We start from the raw sequence: 24,906 nt of genomic DNA, 5'->3' as shown, positions 1-24,906 counted from the left end.
TTCCTGTCCTGACTTCACTTCATGACGAACTGTAAGCTGTAAGGTACGTTAAACCCTTTCTTCCCAAAGTTGCTTTTGGTCATGGTCTTTATCACAGCAAGAGAAAGCTAACTAGGACAAGGTAGTAGAAAAATGACTGGACCAAGTGTCCAAAGTCATGATTTACTTATCATGTAAGGCTGAGGGAGTCAAGGCACAAAAACTTTATGCCCTTAACTACAATGCTATTCTTATCATCTGTGGTCTACTTATCAATTAGATTATCTGAAAAAATCCTATTAATTAAGATGTTTCTTTTTAACACAAAATGTTCTTATAATCCTTGTTTATATAATTTATAACTCATCAGGTTTGACGATTTCTGCTAGTCACGTAATTTGAATAGAAAGCCCTTGCTTTCAATGATGCTCTGTACTGCAGCTATTGTAATGAAATGGACTCACCAGCTGCTTTTCTCCTTAGGAGAACATTCCTTTCTACAATCAATCAACATGAACGCAGTAGCAGACACAGCCCTGTTTTTAGGAAAGTTTCTATATTACTTTTTAGAATCTGTAATTTTCAAGATAATTCCTAAAAGGAAAAAGGATGTTACTGGAGAGATTGTCCTTATAACAGGAGCTGGAAGTGGACTTGGAAGGCTACTGGCCATGCATTTTGCCAGCCACGGAGCCATTTTAGTTCTCTGGGATATTAATCAAGAAGGCAATATGGAAACATGTAGACTGGCCAAAGAAAAAGGTGGTGTGAAAGTCTTTGCCTATGAGTGTGACTGCAGCAACAGGAAAGAGGTCTACAGGGTTGCCGCTCAGGTGAGCTTAGCACTGCTCTTCACTTTGATGCTGAGAAAACTGCTTTTAGCCTGTATTTTCCCTAATCCTAGGGGGAGTGATTTGTTATGGGTTCTCCCAAAGATTGTTGTGTACTTCCAGTTTAATTCTCTTCGTCTTAAGTATGACTTCACGCCCTCCAAAAAGCAGGCACAGCCTAAAACGGTGGGAGCGGGGCTTGGTCCGCTTCAGAGCCGAGTGCTGCCCGGCTGGTTTGTTTAGCAACTCTCTCACTTCAGGGCCCCATCCTGTCTGGAGGCTTTGCTTAGTGACTCACTGACATCCTCGGTTGCTAGACTCTCTGCCAAGCCCCAGCTCTTCTGCTTTAGTTGTGCAACTTTTACCAAGTTATTTACCTTTCTTCACCCCTGTTTCCACGTCCGTGAAGTGAAAAGCTAGTTGTGGCAAGAGCCTATGCAGCTTAGCTTCCTACCGTTCACGACTTTAATGACACTGAAATCCCATCCCATCTTACGGCAAGTCTATTGCCATGTTGTGTCGTTTGAACATAGTATACGGAGCATAACGGGGGAAGCCCTCAGCATATAAACGTTTTCCCACTTCACCTACCGGTGTTGTCTAACTTCCCGTGGGATGCTCCACTTTACCAACAGTCCCCTTGGCAGACACAGCACAGCACAGCACATAGGGAACCACCAATGGAAATATCAGTGTGGCAGGAAGCAGGAGAAGGGAAATTGTATGCAGTTTATTATTCTTATTATTCTCTATCATTGTTTCCACAGAAAAAAGCAGGCAGGCTGTTTAGTAACTGGACAATTTGAATAATTTCAAAGGTCTCTAGAGCATAGGGACATCTTGGTATTCTAGGTGATGACTCTGGCATAGCTGAGATAGACATGTTAGTAACTTAGACCATCATAATCCTATTAAGGGAAGCAGTTGGACATGTGGGATTAATGGCTTTCTCAAAGGTTAATGTACCAGCCTCTAGTCAGAGTCACAAACAAGCAAAGACAAAACAACAAATAAAACTTGCAACTATGTTATCCTTATCTTATTAGTTACTATTTTACATAGTTTGAACACCTAATTACTCAGTTAATGAATGCACCCCAACCTCCTGAGACTATGTTGCTACCATCATTCCTGTTAAGCAAGATGTTGAAGCCAAGGAGCACTGAACATGCAATTTACCCAAGATCACAAGGCAGAAACTGGCAAGACACCATATCCAGGTAGCTGGAAGCCACAGGGGACAGACAGTTTGACCACAGACTCTCGAAGGGATTTCTCTGCAATCCAGTTTCTATTTGTGGAATTCATTTTTTGATTTACTAAGAATCAATTACTGAGTTACCACATCGTGGTACTCTCTGAACCTCTCTTCTTTGCTTCCTTCTTCCTCTTCTTTATTTGGGGACCCACAAGATTTGGGGTTTTGTAACTCACTGCCAGCTAATAACAATGTGGGCATTATAGTTCCCTGGACCCATTTTGGTACAAGAGGGGAAATCAAGGTTATTCCTCATTTTGCAAAAAGGAAAGAAACATGGCATGAAGAGCTCCCAGAAGAATGCATTTGGGGTGAACTTAATGTGATCTGCTTTTTCAGGAGCTCCTGTCTCAGAACCAGGCACCATCCAGCTCAGGGTGCCTGGAAAGGCCTTTGCTTCTGTGTCTGATCTTACATAAACTTCACAATGAAACAGGAACTATCATTTTGCTACTTTGTCAATGACGAAACAGAGGCAGGGAGAGCTGAAGGAAATTAGCCAGGTCATGTATCAGGAAACTTACAGACCCTTAGGTGGCCCTAGAGCCCTGACTGCTTTATCACAGGAGCATCTTTCGTGAACTGTAAACAATGAAAACATTGCCCAACCTTCCCCTATGCCAAAAAGCACCACCATCTACACCACCACCCCAACTCCCCTAAAAAACATTCTGTTCTGGTTAAATTTTTTTTTTGGTATCCACTAGGAAAACATCCTAAAAATTTGAAAATATTTGCTGTTGGAATATATCTGAAATGTTTCTTCTTTGCCACTCTCTTATATGTAGCATTTTCTAAGTGTATCACTCTATCTCATTTTCTGCTTGCTATTTATTAAGTATTGGGAAACCCAAGTGCTTTATCTGTAAGACTTTAACAAATGGCACACATCATCCTCACCCTTGAAATGAGTTGACACTCAGCATGGCAGCATTCCAAAAGGCACAGTAATCAGCTCTCCACAAGCAGATGAAGAAAGAATTTTCAATTCCAGCATGCAAAGTCAACATATGCAGTCAAACACAACACACATGTTTATAATCCCAGCATTGGAGAGATTGAGGCAGGAAGACTGTGAGTTCAAGGAAAGCTGAGGCTATATAATCTTGGTGATGAAGAAGAGTAAGTTTATGTAAAAGCAGGTATTGTATGTGCTGCCAGATTGGATGTGAACCAATGTTCCTCTCAGCAGTGAGTCTTTTGGCAGGTTCTTAATTTCCCATAGCCTGTTTTTTAATCCATGAGCTAGACTAATACCTTCCTAAATGTCTTCTTAAAGTACAGCAAAAATTAAATCCCATAACCTAGATCATCCTCCTGCTGCTATAGTGTCCCTGAGAGGCAGGACTTTCTCTTGGAGTGACCTGAGTGACCATTCATTCCCTCAGATGTTTAGAGATTTTACACAAAAGACTTCACTTCCTCGCCATTTTTTTGACCAGGCATCCATCTCTGACCTATGATTGAGCCCTTGTTTACACTCATTGTCTCACTAAACCTGTCTCTCACTGATGTTTCCTTAGACTTACCTTCCTCCAAAACACGGAGGTCTAATCCCAACATCCAGTCAGCATCACCAAGTCCCCCTTTAATAACTCACCCCCCTTACCTGTATCAGCAGCAGTGCTCTCCCCATCTTTCCAAAGCAGCTCCAACTGGTAGGCTTAGCATATAACATGGACCAGGAATAGAAAAGTCAGGGTAGGCAACGCTTCTTGTCTGGAGGAAGGAAAGAGCAGTTGCATCGAGCAGAAGATTTGATTCATGATTTTTGGAGTCATCACTTAACCTGTTTCCTGCTCTGCCCCAGCATCAGCTTTGTCACTGTCACCTACAAAGGCATAATCTGAGACAACATGGCAGGAGAGAGAAACAGTTGCTCAGTGCTTCCTGGAGCATGCTTTGCTCCAGATGGCACTCATGTTTACTAGGTTATGTAAGCAGAAGTGGGCTATGTGGGAGGGAAGAGATGAGAGCTTATAAAAACGTTAGTGAAAGATAGTACTTAGATTAGAAGTAGTCTTTAGAGCAGAGTGCACAGGATCACTGAAGTCTCTGGGCACTAGATCAAATACATCATTGTATGGGATGTCTTCATTCCAAGTACTGACTTGACCTAGTTAAGGAAATGATGCCAATAGAATTAATCATCAGGCATCTGCATGCTGACAGTAAGCCTAATGGCTACACGAAGGAATATGCTCAGTGATACACAGGCAGAGAGTGTCCTCACACTTCGCTGTCACTAAACACCGGCAGAAAAGAAAACTAGAGCAACAGAGATGCAAGAAAGCAAACTGTGCTGGGTCTGGAGGCCACTAGCTGTTTTCCCACCTACCTAGGAAGCTACAGCGAGAGGATCACAGGCTCAGATCTGGTCTGGGCTACAGAGCAAGAGCAACGCCAGTCTAAGCAACTTACTGAAGTTTGGTGTAAAAAGAGGGCTAGGGAAACAGTTTGAGAGTAGATTGCTTGCCTAGCATGCACAAGACCTAGGGTTTAATCCTCAGTATCAAAAAGAAAAAGAAGAAAGGGGGAGAGAGAGAGAGAGAGAGAGAGAGAGAGAGAGAGAGAGAGAGAGAGAGAGAGAGATGCCCTATATGGCAGGCCATCTTCTTGAGGAAATCATATTAGCAGGTTTATTATGGCTCACGATTTCAGTCAGGAGGCAGCCCTGCACCACAGGGCACAGGGCACTGCTGGCACCTACCTGCTGCCGGTGGCCAGGAGTGGAAGAGGAATACCACATCCCACCATCCCCATTGAAAATCCCTCCAGTGACTGAAACTTCCCACTAGATCCCACATCTCAAAGCTTCTCCCATGTCCCAAAAGCACCAAAGTGGATCCCAGGTCTCAGGGAACTTTCCAGATCCAAAATACAGCAGATAAGAAGTGAGACATACAAAAACTTCTGGAGTACTGGAAATGTGTTTTCTTTGAAGTAGAGGTTACATAGATATATGCATTTACTAAAATTCATCCAACTTGACACTTAAATGGTACATTTTTATAATGTCATATATGTTTATAAACACATCAAGAGTTTTTGCTGTTTTGTGGATTTTTTCTTTCTTGATATTAAAATATAGTTATATTATTTTCCCCTCCCCGTTCCTTCCTCTAGTCCCTCCTATGTTCCCCCATTTACTTGCTTCCTTTCAAATTCATGGTCACTTTCTTTTTCAGTGTTTTATACATGTATACACACACACTACACACACACACACACACACACACACACATACACACGCACACACACACACACACACACACACACACACACACACACACGTATTGGATAACCAATTAGGGGACTCATTCCTGGGGAAGACTGTTTTTCCTTCTCTCAGTATTCCTTAGTTGTCTATAGGTCTTTTATCAGGGGTGGGGCCCCATGAGGTATCCCCCTTCCCTTTTAGCACATCTGCTGGTGTTGTTCTTGCTCAGAGGTCTTATGTAGGCAGTCACATTGCTGAGATATGTCACGGGTGTAGCTTCCCTGTCATGTCTAGGAGACAGAATCTCACACCAGACTTTTCAGTCCTCTGGCTTTTATGGTATTTCTGCTCCCTCTTCCACACAGTTACCTGAGCTGTAAGTAAAAACAGTACATTGTAAAGTATCAGCTGGAGCTGGGTAAGCCACAATCAGTAGTTCTCTGTATTTTCACCAGTTATGGGTTTGTTTGTTTTTTTGGGGGGGGTGTTTTTGTTTTTATTTTTTGTAATGGTCTCCATCTGTCACAAAGAGAAGTTTCTTACCTATGAGTTTAAGGACAAATGTTTAGAATGCTGTTAGGTATTACTCTGGCTTAGTGAGTGGAGGTAGTAGATTCTCTTCCCAGATCCATGATCTCAAAAGCCCCTGGTAACTGATAGATTTCCAGTACTAAGAATGATTTTCTTCCTGTGAAGTTGGCCTTAAGTTCAATTAGATAGTTTTTGGTTACTGTCAAGATATGAGTGCCATTGTTTCACCTTTAGGGATATTTTGCCTGCTGGTCGTTGTTGTGGTTCACAGTTGTCACAGCTGGCTAGTAATACTGGTTGCTCCATCACTTGGCAGCTTTCAAAGCACCTTCCATTACTATGTAAGCTGGTCCTTAGGGAAGGGGGCTTTCAGGGCAGATCTGGCTCAGATTCAGGTCCTGTGTCCAGAATGAATGGTGTCTTCACCAAGATAGTATAGGTGATAGGAAGAAGGAAATGGTATAAACGGGGGATGGCTTTAACTGGGTGGGGTGAAAGATCAATACAGAAGGAGAGGGATGAAGGAAGGAAAAAGTAACACTGAGGATGTTCAAAAAATCCATAAGGAAGTGTATCATTTTTTATGTATCTAAAATCACATATAATACATATAAGTGTATATAAACGTGCATATTTAAATGAAGTTAAGTCACTTGGGCTGACAATGCTCCCAGTGAGAGCCATAGAGTTCCTAACATTTGCTCAGCCTTGGTGTAGGGAGGAGGGGACTGGACCTGCCTTGGCTGAGTCTACCAGGCTGGGCTGACTCCCCAGGGGAGACCTTGCCTTGGAGGAGGTAAGAATGGGGGGGGGGTGGGTTGGGGGAGAAGGGCTGGGAGGTAAGAGGAGGGAGGACAGGGGAATCCGTGGCTGATATGTGAAATTAAGTTAATTATAAAATAAAAATATTTTTTTAAAAAAAGCCCCAGTGCCAGACATGAGAAACCCCTTTTAAAGTGTTCATCAGAGGACTCTGAGACTCTCAGAACCATATAAGCTGCTGCTATGGCCTTGGTCACCTTCCAGAGGAAATCATGTTCTTTAAGCAATATTTCCAAATTGAAGTGTTCTTTTCAAAGATTATAATTGATCATAGGATTACTTTTGAATTGCTGGATTTCTTTATGAGAAACAATAGCAATAAATAGTTTTAATGAAATAATGGTCAAGTATGGCTAAATGATGGAGGTGTGTTCTGAAGTTCACACTGCTAAGTGATTCCATAGTAGTGGGTACATCATAGTCTCCTTACCCAAGTAGATATGGCTACAATGTCACTAGACAATTTAATCTCGGACTACCTGTATCTGCCATTGACTGACACATTGTGCATTCCACAACTACACTTGAGTAATGTAAGTGAAAATGTGACATAGGAAAGTAAACATCAAAAATTCAACATTTCAATCCATGTCATGTTTCTCTCATTTCTGGCCAGGTTAGAGAAGAAGTTGGTGATGTCACCATTCTCATTAATAATGCAGGTGTTGTAACAGGGAAGTCCTTCCTTGATATTCCAGATCACATGGTAGAAAAATCATTTCTTGTCAATGCCATCTCTCATTTCTGGGTAAGTCTCTCTTTCATTTTTATTAGTGAGTGTAAAAATCTCAAGCAACTGTTCAGTCACTTGTCTATAAATATAGCATTTTGGTTGTTTCCTGTTGACAGCTGGTGGAAGTCTCACCCTCACAAGGCTCTACTGTACCTAGCCTGGATTAGTTTTTCTTGGTCTTGCCCTAGTCCAAATTGTCAAGGACATCTCTAAATGCCTTTGACAATAAAAATGTTTTCTATCTGCTTCCTCATATGGTAACCACTTGAAACATGATGGATGAGAATGAAAAGCTAAACTCTTAAATTTATGCCCTTTAATAATACTATATAGTTTATAACAATTAATGTATATTAGCCACAAATGCCTAAAGGCTAAAGCCTTGGACAATGCCACTCTACAGAGTGGATAGGAGACTGAAGGTAGCTGGGGTTACCAAAGTTCTTTCCACTGGGAGGGATTACACTTGTTGTGATAGAAAAATGGTTACTGGTGGTGCATGTAAGATGTGGGATGTTCAAGTAACTGGAGCCAGGGCCATGGATAAGATAGAGACTTGCAAGGGGTAGCAGGGCCTCAATCCTTTTTGTCTCTGAGAGATCTTGGAGTGGATTTGTTTCAAGTCTCCTAACTCCTACTTATTGTCGCTTAAAATTTTTTCGATCTTTATAATCTTCATAAAACTTGTCTTCTTCCTTGGTCACCAGGAAGTGGTGCAAAATGACACTGGAGCCCACAAACTTATTTCAGTCAATACTAATAAAACAACTAACACGGTGCTTACATACTTTAGGTTTCCTGTAAACATTTCTACAAGTCATTGGTTTCCTTACCTGCATCATTGACATCCTAGGCTTTTGCCTTGGTTGATGGCAAATGCCGTGTTGGTAGATGGAACTAGGATCCACGCGCTCCTGATCCCACCACAGACCTAGAAGTCACCCTTGATTCCCTCCGTTGCTTTGACACTGTCCTGCCTGTCATACAACTCATGCTCAAGTACATGTCTCTCCACCCTTGATGAGAGCTGCTCAAGCCACCTCATCCCTTTACTGGCAGCTTATCATGGCTTTCCATCTTCAACACTGATACCTTCTACCTTCTCTTCTTCATATGGAAGCAAGTTGATATTTCTACTGTATTAATCGAATAATCTCATTCAACATATGGTTCAAACAACCCTCATTCAGAGGGTCCCAAACACATTGAGAGCGAAGTCCACTTACATAGCACAGCTTGTAAACCCTAACATGACATCATAGTCTGTTTCCCAACTCTCACCTTCTCCACTTCCTGCTCATGTTCAATTAACTCCTGAGACCCTGACTAAACCCCAGTATGTCAAGCCCTCCTCAGGGGCACTTGGCATGAGCTGTTCTTTCCCCTGACTTGCCTCCTTCTGGCCTCCTGTAGTCACTGATCCTGTACTTTTATATTGTGTGCAAGTACAGTCATGGCCTTAACTGGTTCACACAATTAACAGTGAAAGGAATCAATAAACACACAAAAGACACTGTGGTGTGTATCAGAAAATTTAGATGTGATTCTGAGCAACCAATAAAACCAGGGAATCCACTTCCATCCAAAAACTAGGGAGAATCATCACTCATTTCTAAAATTTGAGAGACAAAACATTTTATATATTTCCCCCTTGTACTGGATTCACCTGCTCCAAAGCTTGATGGCCAAGCTCTCCACAGATATCTCCAAACACTGTGCCTGTAGCACTTCTAGAGAAAGATTTCCTTTTCTCAAAACTGTTAAGCTTCCTGGTCTGTCAAAAACTGCCTTCCCTTGTTGCCTACAAATATTTTTCACTGGATTCTGGTCATACCACAAAAAGAATTCACAAAGAATTTCACTCTACCTTGCAAGTACCTACAGTTTCACTAATAGAGAATTATAAATAAACCAAAACTGCAACATTTAACTTACATTACAAACTCATTCAAAAATGTCCTTATGTAAAAGTAGTATATGTAATAATTTTTAAAGAAATAAATCAAGAATAAAGGGAAAGTGCTGCCTCACACACCTACCAATATACTCATCAAAGAATAAAACATTAATTACATTAAGTATCTCTCACTGATTCCATATTGCATGCAGCCCTTTACAGCCTGTCCATATCTACAAATTCAATCAAGCACTAACTGAAAATATTTGAAATAGGATGTTGCATCTGGAGGGAACATCTATAAACACTTGCTATTATTAACTAAACAATACAGTATAAAAATAATATATTGATAGCATTTACATTGAATTATGTGTTATAGGGATTGGGGATTTAGCTCAGTGGTAGAGCGCTTGCCTAGCAAGTACAAGGCCCTGGGTTCGACCCTCAGCTCCAGAAAAAAAAAGAATTATGTGTTATAAATAACAGAGACATTTAAAATTTACAGAAGAATGATCACAGACTATACATAAACACTATATCATGCTATATAAAGGACCTGTATAGCTTTTAATTTTAGTATCTATGGGAGTCCGGAAACCAACATTCTTCCAAGACGTGGTCAGACTCTACTTCTCCATAGTCACTAGTTTGAGTTAAATTCTAAGCAGTATAACTATAAAAATACTATTTTTATCTTTCAATGTAACTTCAATAATTAATCTTATCATTCCATTAGAAGATAAAATATATACAACATTGAACTCATCATCTCAATTAACAGTTGCTTTTAAAAAATTAAAACTGTACTTGGTGGCTCAATACTTATTTACTATTGTTCTGGGGTATCCCCCAGAGACTGCTCAGACATGGGTTGAAGCCAATAGAAATCCTTTATTAGCTGGCAGGCAACTACACTAGATGTCCAGACTCCCACTGTAGCACCAAACCTTTCTCAGGGTGAGCTTAAGGACAAAAACCATGTTCTGGGTTGACTTACTTCAGTTAACAACAACAGAAGCAGAACCACAGAAGCCCAAAAGCAAGATTGGTACATTTAGAGACTTTCCTAGAACTACAGACTTTGATGGAGTAGGTCTTTGTTTTCATTTTGGCAGGTGGTACTGTCTATGTGTTGAGTTTTAGAGCCTGAGTGGTATTTCCACAATAGAGTCGGTTGTGCTAAGTTCTGGGAGCCTACTAAGGTCTGAGACCCAGTTATACCATGAATTTTTACTTCTTTTAAAATATTATGATTAAGATTCTCATCCAATTATCCAACTAACAGTGTCTCTATACTTCTTACTTGTGTGCTGCCATAGAATTTAGCACACCATGAGGGTTAAATAAAAATTGACTTAGTGGATTAAAAAGTTCATCAAATGCTTACAGAATACTGAAAATAATTAGTTAATCAATTAATGTGCTTATATTTCCCAGACTTGTAAGGCCTTCCTTCCTGCCATGATTAAAGCTGACCATGGTCACCTGGTCTGTATTTCAAGCATAGCAGGACTAGTGGGTATTAATGGACTATCAGGTGAGTATTTCCATTTACCACACATCCTTCTATTCTCCTAGAGATGGGGCCCTTCCAGAATGCAGAGAAGCTATTCCTGTCCCAAACAGAACTCTTGAAACATTCAATCCTACTCATAATGCCAGGTGCATTCCTTCCCATTTCCTACCTCACAATGGCAGACTAGGAAAGGTACTCTCCTTCTTTTTTTTTTTTTTAGACAGGGTTTCTCTGTGTAGTTTTGGTGCCTGTCCTGGATCTCGCTCTGTAGACCAGTCTGGCCTCGAAATCACAGAGATACGCCTGGCTCTGCCTCCCGAGTGCTGGGATTAAAGGCATGTGCCACCACTCCCCGGCTTGGTACTCTCCTTTTTAAAAACACATAAAATAATGTGTGTGTGCCTATTGGTTTGTTGCTATTCTTGAGTTAAGAGAAACTGAAAAGAATTCACTATTTTTATTGGCCACACAGTGTGGAGATACTCTGTCCTCAAGAATAAGCCAGAAAGAAAGAAAAGGAGGTTTATTTTTAAATCATTATGAAAATTTTCCAAGCTGTATCACTAGTGGCCCCTCACTTTATTTCAGATTATTCTTCAAGCAAATTTGCAGCTTTTGGCTTTGCTGAGTCCCTCTTCCTTGAATTAACCATGCTAAGAAAATCTAAAGTTAAAAGCACCATCGTCTGCCCATATTTCATCCAAACTGGAATGTTTGAAGGTTGTGCAACCAAGTAAGTGAGTGCTTTCAGCAATCTCTGCTTGTATGTAATATTAAGATATAACAGAAGTTGGCAATGAGAATTTATTAAGATAGCTTTGTTTTATTGAGAAAATAACTTGCTTCCTATATAAAATATTAAATTATAGATATTCCCAAATATAAAATATTTTGAAAGGTTTATGAAGGAAATGTTGCAAAAATGATTTTTAATATGAAGATAAAATTTATCTAGAATAATTTGAACTAGAATGATAACGCAGCATGAAGACTTTTGCACAGGGAACAGTGGACTACAATGACCTTATTGCGAGGACTGTACCGCTATTACCATTGCTAGATAATGAACTCACATGATCCGTAAGTAGCACATGAGTCACCTGTGTTTGGGGAAAGACAGAGCGCCAGCAAAATGACCTTGAGGATATTTTGAGTCCACTGAAGCTATAAAATTAAGTTAAAAACTCCAAGGCATATGGTAAAGCATTATCTGAAATATACAGGGTTAGGGGGAGTTTTGAGCTAAAGGTTTATTTATTAAGCTGCTGAAAATCATAAGAACAATCATTTAAGATTTCTGGGGACTGATCAAAGAACGTACTGAAGTGGAGAAAACTGTTCAAAGAATTTTTTTCAAAATCCCGTAATAATCCTGAGAGGCCATGAGATCAGGAGCTCCATACTACGCCAGACTGTGTTGTAGCCACTTCAGTGGGCATGGTAACTAAGTGACAATTCCCACCTCTCCTTAGCTCCCAGGACAGAAGAGCTATTCTTCACTTGCTGGCAGCAGGAAGTCCTTGTCAAACCTGCTTTCAGCAGCTCTGCAGAGTAGACAAAGTAGACGAACAACACTGAATGAGTAGCCTCATCTAGACAGGGCTTGTTCCTCTGACACCAACTGTCCTGAGTGGGGAAGCTCGGAAGAGGCCTTTGGCAAGGAGGGCAGGTCCTGGTTCTAGAGTGGCAGCTTGTTGTTATAGAGCCCCAGGATCCTTAGCAGTCGAACATCCAGCTCCCATGTCTTCAAGTCTCCTAAAACAGGCAAATTTTAGGTAGACTTAAAAGAAAATGATGTCGGTAGATCTTGTCTTCCTGGACTCTAGGTCATGTAAAATCCACACAGGATGGTGGCAGCAGCTGTGAATTCCAGTTCCTTCCACCCTCTTCCAGAATAAGATGAATTAAACAGATTTAGTCAAGGAAAAACAAGGACCTGTATGCCCTGCTCTGTAGCAGAGATCCTACCCAGGTGAAGGCCAAAGACAATCTCAAACAATGCATCTCTTTCTCTGTGGTCCTGGCTTCAGTTAGACAGGACCATGGATTCAAATATTTTTTAAGAATAGCATAACCGGGCCGGGCGGTGGTGGCGCACGCCTTCAATCCCAGCACTCGGGAGGCAGAGGCAGGCGGATCTTTGTGAGTTCGAGGCCAGCCTGGTCTACAGAGTGAGATCCAGGAAAGGCGCAAAGCTACACAGAGAAACCCTGTCTCGAAAAACCAAAAAAAAAAAAAAAAAAGAATAGCATAACCACTTGGCAGCTTTGGGAACTGGATGTGATATGATAGCAGCAGGCTATAAAGTTAATTGTCAGCAGACAAGCTAGAAAAAGTCTGCTGCCTGGGGACTAGGAAGCTGACTCCAGGAGTGAAGGACCTGCTACACAGGAGGAAGAGAGTTCAGATCCCTATCATCTATAAACACAGCCAGAGTGACCATGTGTACCTCCAACCCCAGTGCTAGGTGTGAGAGAGAGTTCAGATCCCTATCATCTATATACACAGCCAGAGTGACCATGTGTACCTCCAACCCCAGTGCTAGGTGTGAGAGAGAGTTCAGATCCCTATCATCTATAAACACAGCCAGAGTGACAATGTGTACCTCCAACCCCAGTGCTAGGTGTGAGAGAGAGTTCAGATCCCTATCATCTATAAACACAGCCAGAGTGACCATGTGTACCTCCAACCCCAGTGCTAGGTGTGAGAGAGAGTTCAGATCCCTATCATCTATAAACACAGCCAGAGTGACAATGTGTACCTCCAACCCCAGTGCTAGGTGTGAGAGAGAGTTCAGATCCCTATCATCTATAAACACAGCCAGAGTGACAATGTGTACCTCCAACCCCAGTGCTAGGTGTGAGAGAGAGTTCAGATCCCTATCATCTATAAACACAGCCAGAGTGACCATGTGTACCTGCAACCCCAGTGCTAGGTGTGAGAGAGAGTTCAGATCCCTATCATCTATAAACACAGCCAGAGTGACCATGTGTACCTGCAACCCCAGTGCTAGGTGTGAGAGAGAGTTCAGATCCCTATCATCTATAAACACAGCCAGAGTGACAATGTGTACCTCCAACCCCAGTGCTAGGTGTGAGAGAGAGTTCAGATCCCTATCATCTATAAACACAGCCAGAGTGACAATGTGTACCTCCAACCCCAGTGCTAGGTGTGAGAGAGAGTTCAGATCCCTATCATCTATAAACACAGCCAGAGTGACAATGTGTACCTCCAACCCCAGTGCTAGGTGTGAGAGAGAGTTCAGATCTCTATCATCTATATACACAGCCAGAGTGACAATGTGTACCTCCAACCCCAGTGCTAGGTGTGAGAGAGAGTTCAGATCCCTATCATCTATATACACAGCCAGAGTGACCATGTGTACCTGCAACCCCAGTGCTAGGTGTGAGAGAGAGTTCAGATCCCTACCACCCATATATACAGCCAGAGTGACCATGTGTACCTGCAACCCCAGTGCTAGGTGTGAGAGAGAGTTCAGATCCCTATCATCTATAAACACAGCCAGAGTGACAATGTGTACCTCCAACCCCAGTGCTAGGTGTGAGAGAGAGTTCAGATCCCTATCATCTATAAACACAGCCAGAGTGACAATGTGTACCTCCAACCCCAGTGCTAGGTGTGAGAGAGAGTTCAGATCCCTATCATCTATATACACAGCCAGAGTGACAATGTGTACCTCCAACCCCAGTGCTAGGTGTGAGAGAGAGTTCAGATCCCTATCATCTATAAACACAGCCAGAGTGACAATGTGTACCTCCAACCCCAGTGCTAGGTGTGAGAGAGAGTTCAGATCCCTATCATCTATATACACAGCCAGAGTGACCATGTGTACCTCCAACCCCAGTGCTAGGTGTGAGAGAGAGTTCAGATCCCTATCATCTATAAACACAGCCAGAGTGACCATGTGTACCTGCAACCCCAGTGCTAGGTGTGAGAAAACTGAATCCTGGGGCTTGTGAGCCAGCAAGCCTGTCTGAAACAGTAAGCCCCAGGTTCAGTGAGTTCATATCTCAGAAGAATAAGTAAGGTTGAAAGGCAATAGAGAAGGACATCCTGATGTCAACCTTTAGCTTCCACATGCTTACACACACACACACACACACACACATACACACACACACACACACACACACTCACACAAGAGTTTTGGTTAAAACCACAGTCATTGGTGCCATTCAACAGCTAGGAAAATTTTGTTATACCCAAGACTACATCCTCTGGAAAATGACATCAAAATTACACATTGACAGCATTCAGTCAGAAGAGATGGGCTTCCCTGAACTACTCCAATAAAGCCATTAAACAAAAACACAAGCAAACATAAGTACAACAGGTCCCACAGGAGAGCACTGGGTGTTGCTGCATTGGTTTGTGTGCTTGGGTCATAATATCATGATATAGTTCACGCCGACCAGAGCTAGTTGTGCAGCCTGTACTAGCCTTGAACCTGTAGTCCTCCTGCCTCAGACTGCCAGTGCTATGATTCCAGGCATGTGCCACTACATTCAGTCCACAACACTCACCCTCATCTAGGCAGTGAATCATTGACCATCCAGGACATCAAACTGACTTGTGTGGCATTTTATGTGTCTGGGGCAGAGGATGTGGGGGCAGTGGAGCCTACTTACCCACTCCCTGTACGTGAACATGGTGTACTGCCTTGGTGGGGGTAAGCAGCCATGGACAGTGGGGAGGACAATCATGTGTAGTCCATGTGCAACAGAAATCAATAACTCAGTGCTTTCAACTTGTATTTGTTACCTTGATCAGGAACACTGATCTTAAACAACAGCACTGAAAACTCTGAGTAGCTGTTCACCCAGTTGTGCCATTCCTTTGCCGTTTGTTTCTGGACTGTTTGTAGCTACATCTAATGATGGGTTTCAGGAAAAGGCTTAGAGTTGTCATCAGAACAGTTTCAGAAACTACACAAAATTAATCTGGACTAGGGGACTCACAGACATCTTTATTAGGTGCTATAGATGGATAAATCACAAAAACCATGAGCCCTAATTCTGAAAATCTTTATACCACCAAACTTTCTGAAATTATTGTACAGCAGCTGTAAATGCCACCGAGTGGTGTTTATATTGAATGACTGGCAAAACTCAGGTTCCAGATGACGTCATCAGGAGCTTGAATTTGCCGCCACTGCAATCAGTCGCTGACTTTGTTAAGGATGTCTGAAGTGTGTTGGAAGGCAGGCCATCCCTACCCAGCCCTTCTCTTTTATCCCTGTGTGGACCATGTAGGATGCAACTGGGAGAAAACATCAGGAATTTTGGGAATCAGGACAGAATTGGAAATAGCAAGTAAATCACCCTCCTGAAGTGTTCAAAAAAGCTGGTTTGTCATTAAGCTTTCAGGAGACTGACACATGGGCATGAAAGGTGGCCAGTGCGATGACTACAATGTATTAGACCATGAAAGATGGCCAGTGCAATGACTACAGTGTATTAAACCATAGTGGCTTCTTTCCCCAAGGCAGTTTCAGCACACAGGAGACTCTACCCTCCAAAAGAAGAGCTGAGTGCAGTTATGTGACAAGGGAATTTCTGGGGACTGCCATTCCAAGTATCAGATAGGAAGCTAAAAGATTAAAATACTAATTATTTCCACGTAGTGTATAAAATGAATATTTTTTAAAAACAAAAACAGTGGATTTTCATCAACTGTTTACCCAGGATCACTCAACAATTGGAGGTATTTTAGAGTTGTTTGCTAAAACAGACTGGTTCCTAGCCAAATTAATAGTCATGTTATCATGGAACCAATAAATGGATCTGTTAAACAAGTGAAGACAGGCAATATAGCTATCCATTAAATTACAAATATTGGTTGTGAGATATAGCCTCTATGATGTCTTCATGTCTAAAACTCTTTGTTATTATTCAAGTAAGTTTTAATCATGCTAGTAAACTTCATTAGAAATTTTCTAAAACCTCAGTGAGCTCCAAGAAAGGTAAGCACTTGGTGTTCCACACACGGGTATGACATAGTCAAAATACTGAAAGACACAACAAAAGATAATCTTATAAGCAGCAAGAAGAAAAGCATCTTATCATAAGCAAGTCAACTAAGGTGTGATTAACAGCTGAACTTCCAACAGAAACAATGAAAGACACAAAAGACTTCAGATGACACAGTTAAAAAGCTAAACAAAAAATCAACCAAGAATCTTGTCCAGCAAAGCCACATTGCAAAAATGAAGACCACTAAAAACAGAGTTCATACTCCACCCTACAAGAAACAGAAAAGGAAGTACTTCAGGATGTAACAGGTGACACCAGAGAGTAATCAGAATTCACATGAGAAAACAATCAAAAATTCACCAAAGTAGATAACTGTGTAAAGGGCAGTAAAGATGTGTATTTCTTTTCCTTCCTTGAACTAATTATGAATACACTGTCATAAACAGTGTGTACATAGTAGTATTGTTAAACTGTCATAGACAATGTGTACATAATAGTATTGTTAAACTGTCATAGACAATGTGTACATAATAGTATTATTAAAGCTCAAATGAGATGAGTGGGAACAAAGCTACATTAGACTTGGAAAATGAGAGCAGATAGAAAGAACCAACATGGAGGCACTCTGTAATGTGTACCAGCTCTCCCTTGTCCCTTCACCTTTAAAACAGAGAACTTAGTAATAACCACAATGTTGTAATATATATACACAATTATATATTATAGTATTTCTATAAAAATATTATTGTTGAATAAAGAAAGAAAAAGTAGTAGAGCTTTGTAGGAACAAAATTTCTATATCACACCCAAATTAAGGTGCTATATATCAAAAGCAGATTCTGCTAGGTTAAAATATATATTATATACCTCAGAAAAACTAAATGGCAAATAACTTCAAAAATAAAATTTTAAGGTACTAAAGAACACCCTTGATAGCAAAAGACCCCAATCAAGCAGATGTAATAGACATTGACATTCACTTTGCTCAACAGAAACAGAGTGCACACTGGTTCTGAGCATGAATAATGGAGTGCATACTCATGCTGAGGATGCCTCAGATATTGCCAAGAAGGAAGCATCTGCTTGGCTATGAAGCACCATCAATAATATCTAAAAGAATAAAGTCATATAAAGTATACTGTCTTGCTAAAATTGATAAAATTATAAATTAAAACAAAAGAAAATTTGAGAAATTTCCAAATATGCTGAAATAAAACCTACAAACTTTTATGAGTTTCAACTATTCAGTCACATTTATAATTGTAAATTACTATATAAAATATTAGATTAATACTTCATCTTCTGCCTTCAAAAACTGTGTAAACTAAGATCACAATGAATCCAATGAAAGCAGAAATATCAAATCTCACTACAGAAATAAATTAGAGTAGAAAATTAGTGAAAAGTGATTAATCCAAAAGCTGGTCCATTGAAAAGATGAATGAAACTCTGGCTGTACTAGCAAAAGGAGAGGAAAGAGAAGACTCATGGCCAAAAGCAAGAACTGAAGAGAGAACACCATCACTGCCATTCCAAATGGAAAAGGAGCATAAAAAAAAAAAAAGAGTATGAGAACTCACACATTATCAAACCAGGCATCACCAATGAAAGGACAAACTGTCTGGGGACATGAGCTGACTGGGAGGAAAATACTGAACTAGTAACCTAAAAGTTTCCCAGATACCAACAGCCCAGTCAAGATGGCCTCCTGGAGGAATTATATTAAGCCTCAGAAGAATTAAACTCCTAAATTCTAAACACTGTTACTGTAACTAGATATAGACCAGACATTTTACAACTCACTCACTGAATATAATATTACCCTGATGCCAAAGCCAGACAAAACACCACCAGAACATAAAACTAAAGATCAACACCCCCTTACAAACAAAACAAACAAACAAAAATCCTCAATAAGATACCAGCAAACCAAGTGCAGTGTCATCCAATGATGGACGTGTGCCATGATCAAAGGGGTTTATCCTGGGGATGCCAAGTTGAGGTCATACTTTAGATAATTTCGTATAATACATTGTACAAAAGATAAAAGGCAAAAACTGCATGGTCATCTCAATATCACAGAAAAGGCATCACCATTAACGAGATCCAACCCCTTTTGTGACAAGAGCACTCAAGAAACAAGAAATAGAAGGGAACTGCTGCAACCAGATAATCACCTCTGTGAAGAAGTCATAGGTGCAGTGCACTGTACAATCCCTGCCTTATTCCTGTAGAGATAAAGGTCTGTGCTTTATCTCCAGCACAAGAAATAAAGGACAGAAAACAAAGTGAGTGTATGCACACTCACCACATCATATAAAATAAAAGACAAAGAAGTGGAAAGGGAGAAGAAAACCTGTTCTGAGATGACATGATATTGTGTGCAGAAAATCCTAAAGCATATACATGAACACACATGTTGAAGTGTACACACATACACACACATTTGCAAATATCACACACAAAACTATTACATCTAAGAAATGAATTGAGCAAGATCAATATACAAAATCAACATGAAAATCAGTTGCATTTCTATAAATTTATAATGAACAAGTTTAAGGTGAAATTAATAAAAGCAATTCCATTTATAATAGCATAAAATAATAAAACACACAAAACAGATTTAACAGAAGGTAACCAATTATACTGTGAAAAATTATTTTTAAAACATCTTTGACAGAGATGAAAGCAGACAAAATAAATTCCATGTTCGTAGATGGAAAGACTTAGTGCTGTTAAGATTTCACTTCTTCCTAAACTCAGGGCATTTCCTAGAGGAAACTCAAAAGGCACCACCCACCCTTAGATGAAGAGTGGCAAGTGCCCAATGGCTGCTGTGAGAGGGGAATCAGCCTTCTCTGGGGACAAGCCCCTTGATAGGTTCTCCCATCCCAAGTGGTCAGCCCTAAACATGTGTGCATACAAATAACACTAAGTAGACTTGGTAGATTATAAATACATATAGGTATATGTGTGTGATATATGTATGTATATATTGTTGATATATATACACACATAACAATAATAATTACAGGAGAGGTCATGAACCTGAGAGGGAGGATATGGGAGGAACTGGAGGGAGGAGAGGAAAGGATGAAAATAATGGAAGTACAGTACTCATGTATGAAACACTAAAAAATAAAGAGCCCAAGCTAACTTCTTTTCAGGAATTGCCAACGTGTTGCTAAAATGTACGTGGAGATGCAAAGCACTGAAAAAGTTGACTGGACCTAAGCTACCCTGAAAATGCAGAAGAAAGATAAACCAAATCCATGGTTCTAATGTTTAAACTCAGTAGAGGCTCAGCAGCACAGAGAGCATGCTCTGACAGGGCAGACTCACAAATCAACAGAATAAAGTTGATAGTCAAAAAATACTTTACATTAATCCCCCATTAAATCTCAATAAGTGTAGCAAGACAGTTCAGTAAAAATAACAGCTTTGGAATGAAGAGATGGTTCAGCCATTAAAGGATAGGCTCACAACCAAAATGTCAAAAATAACAGTTTTCAACAAATAGTGCTGAGACAATGGAAAAAAAGCAAAGTTGAACTCAAACCCCATCACACAAAAGTTAACTGAAAATGCATGAAAGTTAGATCATAAAGAAAAACTGGATTTTTGTAGCCTTGGACTATGTGGTGACCTACCAATTGTGACACCAACTGTGACCCCAAAGGTGCAAACAGCAACAGAAAACAAACTGGACCCATCAAATTGTAAAATGTTTGTGTTTCAAAGATAATTATTAAATGAATTCAGTCTGTGGTTTTTCTTGTTTGTGTATCCTAGATTTTACATAGATACATAAAACCCTGTGTGTGTGTGTGTGTGTGTGTGTGTGTGTGTGTGTGTGTGTTCGCTCGCATGTGTATGTTTGATCTGAAAATAGAAGTGAATCTGTCTAGAGAAAGGAGGTTGAAGATAGGAGGGGAAAGATAGAGAAAGAGGAGGGGAGAACTGTGTGGAGAAGTGTGCTCCAAGTACATTATATACTTGTTTGAAAATGTCTTCATGAAACCCAGCATCATATACAATTAATATATGCCAGTTTAAAAACTTACTGAAAAAAACTTCTAGGCTCCAAAGGACATCAATAAAGTATATATATTCAAAAGAATGAGGAAAAATTATAAATCCTATAGGTTATTAAGGACTTCTCTCTAAACTACATAAAGAAATTTTAACAATGGACTAGTAAAAAAAACTTGGCAAATCTCAGTAAACATTTCCCCATGTGTGAGGAGAGACACATGCTCAGTATGTCTTTGCCATCCGTCTTAGTTAGGGTTCCTATTGCTGTGATAAAACACCATGGCTGTAAGCAATTGGGGAGGGATTATTTCTCTTACACTTTCATATCACAATCCATCATCAGAGAAAGGCAAGGTAGGGGCCTGAAGGCACAAACTGATGCAGAGACCATGGTGGAGTGCTGTTCACTAGCTTGCTCAGCCTGCCTCTTATAGCACCCAGGACCAGTTTCCCAGGAGGAGCACCACCCAAAGTGAGCTTAGCCCTCCCATATTAATCATCAATCAAGAAAATTTACCACAGGCTTGCCCACAGGCCAATTTGCTGGAGGCATTTGCTCAACTGAAGTTCCTTCTTCCCAAATGGTTCTGGCTTGTGTCAAGTTGACTTAAAGCTAGTTAGCACAATATCTTAACTATTTTATTTCTAACATTAATTTAAAGCAATATCAGTAAGAATTAATAGTAATGTGAGTAAATACTTTTTAAAATTTTAGGTTCAACTATTTTATTTTATGTGTGAGTGGTTTGCTTGCATGTATGTATGTACATCATGTGTAAGAAACCCTGGTGCCTGAAGAGGTTTGAAGAGGTCATCAGATTCCCAGGAACTGGAGTTAAACAGGTCTATGAACTATGATGTGAGTGCTAGGAACAGAACAGAGCTCCTTTGCAAGAGCAGTAAGTGTTCTTAACCACTGAGATACTCTCAAGCACCAAGTATATGATTTTAATGATAGATTGTCAAGGTCACACAAGGAGTACAAATGCCAGGAAATTGTTAAATGGTTGCAAGTAAAGGCTATGATGTTAAACAATGGTTTATATAATCTTGGAGTACCTATGTACATAAAAGACCAAAAAAAAAAAAAAAGAAGTCTCCAGAAAAAAACAAAAGCTCCTTAATCCTAAGGTGATGTTTAAAGGATGAAACAAAACTGGTCTGTAGAGTTTCTATCTAAATGTGCTGAGCCCCTTAAGCTGGAGCACTAGGGACTTTCAAGAATTGTTAAACTTCAGTCACAGAAAACTGATTACTTTCCAAAACTCAGAAGAGAAACAGTGTCTAAATGTATATGGTTCAAGTAATTGAAAAAATATAAAATATGAAAGTCTTTACTTTGAGTCTAGTCCACCACCTCCTATTGCTTCATAAATCATTTCACTTAATGATGGAACTATCATCTGCCTAAAATGATGCATTACTCATGCTCAAGAGATAGTTTTGGTAAATTATTTTGCAATTTTGCTTCTTAATAACATATGGTTTTGTCTATTATAATTCTGTATGTTTGTGAGGAAGGAGAGGAAAGAATGATACAAAAATCTAAAAGTAATTGCATCATTTTTTACATTGTGTGTATGTGTTGTGTTGCATGTGCATGTTTCTTCAAGTGTGGGTACACACTCACATGTGTACATGCAAGCTTACGGTTGACATAAGGAATCACCATGACCACATTTCCGTCTTATCATTGAGGCAGACTCTCTGAATCAAACTCAGAGCTTGCTGATCTGGCTAGTCCTGTTAACCAGCTTCATCCCATCTCAAACTTCTGAGGTTGGAATAATAAGTGGTCTGCCATGCCCACCTTGCATTTACGTGAATTCCAGGCATCAAACTCTGGTCCTCAAGCTTGTGAAGCAAGTACTTTAACCGCTGAGCCATCTCCCTAGACTAGTAATTGCATCTTTATATCCAGAGCATAGAGCAGAAAATAAGGAAGGACTGGGCATTCACACAAGGCAACAGAAGATATCCACAGTGCTCCTAGTGTTGGTTATGAGAGAAAATGCAAGCAACTCCAAGTATTCATTGTCTTTTTACTATTTGCAGCTATTGTTTCTACTGTAACTCGGTATCTGAAATCTAACACTCAATACTGATCACCATGGAAAAGACCACTCTACTGACCCAACCTCTGCATTTTCATTCCAGGTATCCACTTCTGTTACCTCTCCTGGAGCAAGAGTATGTGGCTCGAAAAATTTTCAATGCTATTTTAGAGGAACAAGTTTACCTCCTCATACCCAAGTTTGCGTATTTCGCATTGATTCTCAAACAGTAAGTTAATGAAGACCTAATTGGCCTTTGGGTTGATTGTGAACAAGTTGTCTGATCATTGCTAGTTTTTCTATCTACAAGGTAACTTCACTGTTACTTAAAATTATGACAAGTAATTTTAGTACTACACAAGGACAATTTATTGGACTATTGTGAACTATATCTTTGTTGTTTCAGGTATTAATTAAATTAAGGCATTATTTAGATCTCTCAAGAACACACTGTATTTATTCCTACACAGTGCTTGGGATCAGAAGTGCTCAAAACTTTAGATTTATTCAAATTTGGATTAGTTTATCTTGGAGATAGAATCTAAGTCTAAACGGGTATCCATGTGTTTCTTGCATACCTACACACGCACACAACCCAAAGGCCATCTCATGAAGTGCTTTTATTATGACTTGTCATATGTCATGTGTGGAGTTTTCCTCTCATGGCATCATGTTGGTGCTTTGAAAGTTGGAGCATGAGGAAGGATTGTGTTCCTGGGAAACACAGTACTTCCTTTACTATTTCTACCTACCCCATACATCCCCTATTCTTCCTCAGCTGCCCTAATTGCTTAGGAAAGCCAACATTCATCTTTGTATGACCCATCACACTTGTCATGGCCTTCTAGCACTTAACACACTGGACACTTGTGTGTGCTCTCTGAGGGCACAATTTCTAAGTTCTTTCCTGGTCTATGCTTACACCCAGGACAGGACCTGGTAAACATGCTCGGTTAAGTTGAGCAGAACTGAACTGATCCACGCAGAAGTGATCTGAAATTCAGCATTATCCTGATATAAGCAATGGTTCTCAGTCTCACATGTGCATTAGAACCATCCTCACACTTAAAGTTAGTGTGTCACATATCGCCTTCTTAGTTGGTATGCTTTTATTCTAATTCTTCCTATTCTTGTCAAGAAAATAAGGATATTTGGAGTAAATAAGGAACCATCTGGTCTCTCCAAAAGGCCAGGGAGCATAGGATGTGAAGAAACTGGGTTTTTTTTTCAAAGCATTGAGAATGATTCTAGGGTGTAGGAAGGGCTGAAAGCATCCACCATCATCCATGATGTTGATGGCCCTGAACTATGATTGGTGGTATCCTCCCATCATCCGTCCCAGTAAGTGACAGATGCACAGCATGACCTTTCACACTTGATTTTATTTGCACTTAGTCTTTGCAATGTAGTCCCTTCGGTGAGTTTAAGTCTTAAAGGATCACAACTTTCTCTGCTTTTCTCTAGAATGATATCTCCAAAAATGATGATTGCCCTTGGTGAGTACCTTGGCGTGGATACCTGTATGACGTCGTTCAGAGGGAGAACAAAGGCAGAAGAACTGCAGGCTGAAACAGAAAGGAAACAGGAATGACCTAGGTCGCAGACATGATAATCACATGCAGAGATGAGATGGTATCCTGTTTGGAATCTCCCTAGCAGTTGCATCATGCCAGCCTACCCAGGCTTTCAAAAATTTGCAGCTTCTCTTCCCAGGAGACAGTTTGCACTCGGCTCTTTCTTTTCTTCTCTCCTCGGTTTTTTGGTTTTTTTTTTTTTGTTTTTTTTGTTGTTGTTTGTTTGTTTTTAGTTTAAACAGGTTCTCAATATACTGTCTAGGTTGTCCTTTCAAAATCCTCCCACTTTAGCCTCTGAGGGCTGGATTTGTAGCCATATATTACCACACCGATATTTTTCTAAACATTTATATTATCTATCCAGATTCTCATGTAATTCTTCAGTTTGCTAAATAAAAATGTCACAGTCCTTCCAGTGAACTCTGATCACACAGATCACATATCTATAAAATGTTAAT

The 24,906-nt window shown here is 40.2% G+C and overlaps 1 protein-coding gene across 1 annotated transcript; it reads left to right on the top strand.

Annotated features, from left to right (window-relative positions):
* Nucleotides 1-491: 491 nt before the first annotated feature.
* Nucleotides 492-24,465, top strand: LOC128096885 (short-chain dehydrogenase/reductase family 16C member 6). The gene is made up of 6 exons (XM_052716982.1): nucleotides 492-812; nucleotides 7,257-7,388; nucleotides 10,711-10,810; nucleotides 11,378-11,522; nucleotides 22,978-23,103; nucleotides 24,339-24,465. Exons 1-6 carry the CDS (start codon nucleotides 492-494, stop codon nucleotides 24,463-24,465), a joined length of 951 nt encoding a protein of 316 aa, XP_052572942.1.
* The last annotated feature ends 441 nt before the right edge of the window (nucleotides 24,466-24,906 follow it).

The sequence above is a fragment of the Peromyscus californicus genome, unplaced genomic scaffold (genome assembly GCF_007827085.1).
Source record: "Peromyscus californicus insignis strain IS unplaced genomic scaffold, ASM782708v3 Scaffold_5__1_contigs__length_169319896, whole genome shotgun sequence".
Taxonomy (NCBI): domain Eukaryota; kingdom Metazoa; phylum Chordata; class Mammalia; order Rodentia; family Cricetidae; genus Peromyscus; species Peromyscus californicus.
The sequence above is the reverse complement of the archived record's forward strand: the minus strand, read 5'-3'. Positions and strand labels throughout refer to the sequence as shown.